General features: G+C 53.4%; 1 protein-coding gene across 1 annotated transcript; it reads left to right on the plus strand.

Annotated features, from left to right (window-relative positions):
• Positions 1 to 491: 491 nt before the first annotated feature.
• On the plus strand, positions 492 to 5,831 carry PV08_04190 (uncharacterized protein; the record flags this gene model as incomplete). Its single annotated transcript, XM_016378538.1, has 1 exon — positions 492 to 5,831. One exon carries the CDS (start codon positions 492 to 494, stop codon positions 5,829 to 5,831), a length of 5,340 nt encoding a protein of 1,779 aa, XP_016237215.1.
• Between the last annotated feature and the right edge of the window lie 209 nt (positions 5,832 to 6,040).

Genomic DNA, 6,040 nt, shown 5'->3' on the forward strand with positions numbered 1-6,040 from the left:
TCAATCGTCTCCCTGTCCGAGGATGCACAATGGCTTGTTCTGATTGGTGGTGGCCGTTGCAGAGTGGGCCGGGCCAATGCTTGGCGCGACGCCGGTCGCCTGCGCCTGAGATTGAGATTGAGAAACACGGTTCCCCCCCCCCCCAAAAGAGCCGTTGAGGTCAACTAGATTGTCATCACCCAGAACCATCATTATCTTCCCTTGGTGCATCTGTTATCTGACACTTTTACCTGCTCTCTCGGGCGCAGTTCACCGCCTTCCATCAACCATCTAGTCACGGCTACCATTGCCAGTGAGGAGACGCGCCATCCTTGCTCATCCCGTGCGACTCTCAACTCAACCGCAGCTTCACCCATTGCCTCCACCCTGCCCCAGACACGGGATTATCATGTCACCCGCCAATTCTGTGGTCCTTTCGTAACGCGCCCGAGCCCATCGCCCACCGTTCTCGCAGCCGATCAACACAAACTCCAAGTCTGTAGTTTTCCACCATGCCGAGCTATCGCAACAGCAACAAGCGAACTCTCGAAGAGGTCGCCATGGCCGAGGATCCTGACGACGATGACTACGATGACCACGCCCCGAGACCGTCAAGAACCCGTCCCAGCAAGTCTCGTCGAACAGGTCCCCCAGCGCGCAAGAAGCAGAAACGTGGGTACAGAGGCTCGGATATCGACACTGATGGCGAAGAGGTTTCATCTGACGAAGAGTCTTTCGAGGATGAAGAGTCTGAGGAAGAAGAGGTTGAGACGAATGAAAGAGGTCGACCCGTCCGCAAAAGTGTGAAGAAGACTGTAACATATGAAGAGTCGGATGAGTCCGAGGACGAACTCACAAAGGAATCGTCCAGCGAACCTGAGACTCCGCCGCCCAGAGGAACCAGCAAACAACTGATTGTGACTCTAAAGACAACTCCCATGGCGAAACGGGAGTCCACGCGCAACCGAAATTACGGGGTGAAGCAGCCGTCGACTGCTGCCACAGACGCACCAGGGCTTCATAGAAGAAGAAGCAGCCGTCTATCGCATGATCCGGAAGAAAATCTGGTTGCTCTGACTGATTCGGGCCGCCACGCTCAAGTTATCCGAGCAACCTCGCCGGGCCCAGACAGTTCAAGCGTCCCCGAGCGGGCAACCAGAGGCGGGAAGAGCTTGAAATACCCATCAAAGAGCACCATTGATGAAGAATCACAATCAGCAGCCCTGGGCGAGGAGGCAGAAGAAGGCGAGGAAGAGGCCGAGCTTGTAGGTGAAGAGGTGCTGGAAATCAAAGCTTCGCAACATGAGATGCTTGAGAGTGATGCTCAGGATGCAGAGGAGGACGTTGATCACGCCCCACCCAGATTGCTGTCAGACATTTACGATCACGCTGAAGCTGAAAGTGACGGCGACGACGACTTTGCGGCAGAGCAGGCGCCTGCCACTCAAGAAGAGGCGCCAGCGAAGGAAGATGCAGACGAGGAAGAGGATGAGGACGATGTGATCCCTCGGAGACGACTGACTAGAGGCGCCTCTAAGAGACAGGCTGAGTCCCCTGCATTTGAACCTGAACAATCACCGAGGCGCACGCGTGGACGTGGCTTACGAAGTGGTGCAAAGCAAGCCGCATCTCGCAGTCGTCGGCGCAAGGCACAGGAGGAAAGCAGCGACTTCGATCCAGACGAAGAACAAGCTGCTCAAGACGAGCTGTCTAGCAGTAGCGGCTCTGAACTTTCACCTCAAAAGCCAGATGAAGACGACAGTAGCAACAACGGACGTAGATCGACCCGTCTTCGAAGCAAGGCAGCCTCGCGGCAGAGATCAGAAGCAAGTGATGCTGATGAGCTTGCCGCAGAAGTTGAGGAGCTCAAACGAGACGAGAAGAAGAAACGGCGCGAACGAGAGGAAATCGTTTTCGAGCCACGGCAGCGAAGAGGCGGCAAGAAGCCAAATTACGACCTGCTTAGGAATCTGGCCCCCATCGAAGACGAGGAAGAGCCTGCGCCATCTCCTTCGCAACGCCCACGGAGAGCAGCAGGCGGCGGATGGCAGAGAAGTCTCTTCAATACTTATGGACCGTTTGGTGGAGGCGGAGGCGCTGCACCAGTCCTTGGAGAAGGCCCTCCTCGAGCTCAAGGCGACGTCGATTCAGATAGCAGTGACGACGAGGTCATGAAGCGACCAAGACCTGTGGGCGGTACGGTTGGAATGACGCCGACCACTGGCGGTGCCTTCAATCTATTTCCGCAAACACACAATGCAGATCCTGCGCAAGCAGCTGGCGGCACTCCGGCAAACTTGGGCAAGCTCAAAGACAAACAGGCGCTTGCAGACGCGGATCCTTTGGGCGTTGACCAGAACGTAAACTTTGACAGCGTCGGTGGCCTTGCGGGTCACATCGATCAGTTGAAAGAAATGGTGGCCCTGCCCCTTCTCTACCCAGAGATCTTCTTGCGCTTCAAAATCACCCCTCCTCGTGGTGTTTTGTTCCACGGCCCCCCTGGAACGGGTAAAACGTTGCTTGCCCGAGCTCTAGCCACCAGCGTAAGTTCTCAAGGGCGAAAAGTCACCTTTTACATGCGGAAAGGTGCGGATGCATTGAGTAAATGGGTGGGTGAAGCGGAAAGACAACTGCGGTTGCTCTTCGAAGAAGCTCGAAAGAACCAACCCAGTATCATTTTCTTCGATGAGATTGATGGTCTTGCCCCAGTTCGGTCCAGCAAACAGGAGCAGATTCATGCATCCATTGTGTCCACTCTGCTGGCCTTGATGGATGGTATGGATGGAAGGGGTCAAGTCATAGTCATCGGAGCCACTAATCGACCTGATTCAATCGATCCTGCTCTCAGACGACCTGGGAGATTCGACCGAGAGTTCTACTTCCCTCTACCGAACATCGATGGCCGAAGAGCCATCATTGATATTCATACCAAGGGCTGGGATCCTCCTCTACCTGGGGACATCAAGGACGAGCTAGCTAAGTTGACAAAGGGCTACGGCGGTGCAGACCTTCGTGCACTATGCACTGAAGCAGCTCTCAATGCGGTCCAACGCCGGTATCCACAAATATACAGCTCCTCAGAAAAGCTACTCATTGACCCCAAGACAATTGAAGTAACACCCAAGGATTTCATGATTTCACTGAAGAAGATGACGCCTTCTTCGGAACGGTCAACATCCTCTGGGGCCTCTCCGCTGCCTCCTAATGTCGAGCCACTTCTACGCAACCAGCTTGCAGAGATTGAGAAACGCCTTACAGATGCGCTGCCGCGAAAGAAGCCCCCTACCGCCTTGGAAGAAGCCCAATACGAGGACGTCGCTGATGGCCATAGTTTTGGACGAGAAAAGATGCAACAAGCGTTCGAGACTTCTCGAGTCTTTCGTCCACGCTTGCTCATACAAGGCAAAATTGGAATGGGTCAACAATATCTTGCTGCTGCTATTCTTCACCACTTCGAAGGTCTCCACGTGCAAGCATTTGATCTACCAACACTTCTGAGTGATACGACCAGTTCAGCGGAATCTACTCTGACCAGGCTCTTCTCCGAAGTCAAGATGCACAAGCCAAGTGTGATTTTCATTCCAAACGTTCAGGAATGGTGGGATCGGGTCGGAGAAACTGTTCATTCGATCTTTCTAGGCCTTTTGAGGTCTGTCAAACCGACGGATCCTGTATTGCTGCTCGGCTACATCGAAGGAAATCCCGACGAGATTGATGAGGACATGAGACGCCTCCTTTTTGGGTATTCTCCCAAGAATCAATTTCAGTTGCAAGTTCCTAATCGCGATGAGCGATATGAGTTCTTCCGGGTCCTCAAGGACTACATCAAGACTGCTCCCAATGAGTTTCCTAATCCAAAACATCGCAAGAAGCGCGAACTCGAAAGATTACCAGTGGCACCCGTGGAAGAAAAAAGACCGCCGCCAATGTCCAAGGAGGAACTCAAGGCGCAGAAGAAGAAAGACCGACTTACTCTCAACATGCTCAAGCTCCGTTTGCAGCCTATCATGGATCAAATTCGGACCAAGTACAAGAAATTTCGGACTGGCGTGATTGACGAAAGCCAGATTCGCTATCTCTACGACGAGGCTGACCCAGCTACTGTCACTTCTGATCTGCAAACCGAAGTTTTAGCTCATGCCTCTTACAGACCCTTTGAAATCGGCAAGGACGCTCATGGGGTGTTGGGTCTTGTGGACCAAGGCAATGACAATTTCTACTACAACCTTGATTCGGTGACCATCGAAAAGCGTCTAAGCAATGGCTATTACAAGCGCCCGAAGGATTTTCTCGCCGACATAAAGCGTCTGGCCAAAGACGCGAAGATGATTGGTGATGAAGACCGATTACTCAAGGCAAATGAGCTTGTTGCCAACGTCGAGGTTGACATTGCAGCCATCGAGATGGGCGAGCCTGCTTTGAATGCTGAATGTGAAAGAGTTTATGAACGCGAACTCGCCCGTGAAAGGGAGGTGTTGGAGAAGGCCCAAGCAATGAGCGAGCGGAACAAGGAAATGCCTCCGCCTCAAATCACCTCAAACGTGGCTCATGGCAATTCTGGGCCCTCTGTCACCACAGAATCTACCGGCCCTGTTCTTCTGGGTGAGCCGATGCAACGACGGCGTGATTTTGCGCAACGACTGGCCCCTGTCACAGTAGATGGCGCAGAATCTGCTTCTGTGCTCACCAACGGCCTACATCCCCATGATGAGCTCGCGCATAGTGACTTCACAAATGGTGCTCCGCAAGCAGATGTCGAGGGTGATACGCCAATGGGCGGCGTCGAATCTCACCCTGCATCCAACGACAAGACCAATGACACTCAGAGAACGCATACAACGAGTTCATATGGTCATCGTGAATCCGCACAGCCCAGACCATTACATACGTGGACAGCACCTTCGCAACAACTACTCAAGGAATCGGGAATCTCAGCACCACGATCCCAGACAGGCCCGTTCACCCCCTTGCCTCACGGCAGCCAGGCTGCTGATCTCCAGAACGACGCGAGCACAACAGAGACTCCAACCGAGAAGAAGACATCTTCTGGTGACCTCGACCATGAAACGGGACCCAACCTGTACGAGTATCCCGAGGCTCGATCTGCAGCAGGCAGCCAGATCCCTTCCACCCAAGGTACGCGCAATCGTTTGAATGGACCCCTCTCGAGAGTGACTTCTTCCCCCTTTACCCGCGTTTTTAATGTCGCAGCTCCCGTTGCGTTGGCTTCCAATTACCCACTTCCTTTCACGCCCAAGTCTATCCCTGACTCTGGATCATTTGACTTGATGACAACGCGTGTTTTCTTCACTGAGCTAATCAATTCCGGTTGCGTAGGAAATGTGCCCGCTTCTCAAGATTTCGTTGACACACTCGCCGGTGCTACCCATATCCGACCTCCGTCGTCCCCTCCACACGGCCAAGGTCAGGGCCAGGGCAATGGTCATGGGCCCTCTTCACAGCCACCGGTCCCGCAGTTCAACGAGCAGCGACGACCGTCACAATCAAATGGGCCTGTTGGTATACAAGGGCTCCTAAACCCTTCAGAGTCGTCGCAGACACCGACCACCACCGTGACGACGCCAACAACACGAGCAAACCTCGTGCAGGTCGAGGAGCGGATATTGGACAATTTCATCGCCGAAATCACCGACAGATCTACCAAACTCTCAGTAGAGCAATTGGAGCAAGTGAACTCTGTGCTTATGGATACCTTATGGGTGACTCGAGACGATTGGGATCGTGGAAGGGTTTTGCAACAAATGGCCGAGAATTTCAATCTGGTCCTGGACGACATGAGGAAGGCAGGACAGGAACTACCCGAGTCCGGGAGCTGGGGGAGAAAGGAGTGATCTGGTGGTGATGGTGGATCGTTTGTTTTTTGTCCCCGGGGAGTGTGTGGTTTCTGGTCTTTTATATAAGAAACGGGAATGGCACGGGCATGGACGGGCATAACACTTGGCGTATAGGAAAAGAAAAATCCCAGGCTTCTCCCCCCTACCTTCACTCAAAGAAGAAAAACCCACGTTTGCATATGTAGGTATCCAGAAGAGGAAGGGGG

The sequence above is a fragment of the Exophiala spinifera genome (genome assembly GCF_000836115.1).
Source record: "Exophiala spinifera strain CBS 89968 unplaced genomic scaffold supercont1.3, whole genome shotgun sequence".
Taxonomy (NCBI): domain Eukaryota; kingdom Fungi; phylum Ascomycota; class Eurotiomycetes; order Chaetothyriales; family Herpotrichiellaceae; genus Exophiala; species Exophiala spinifera.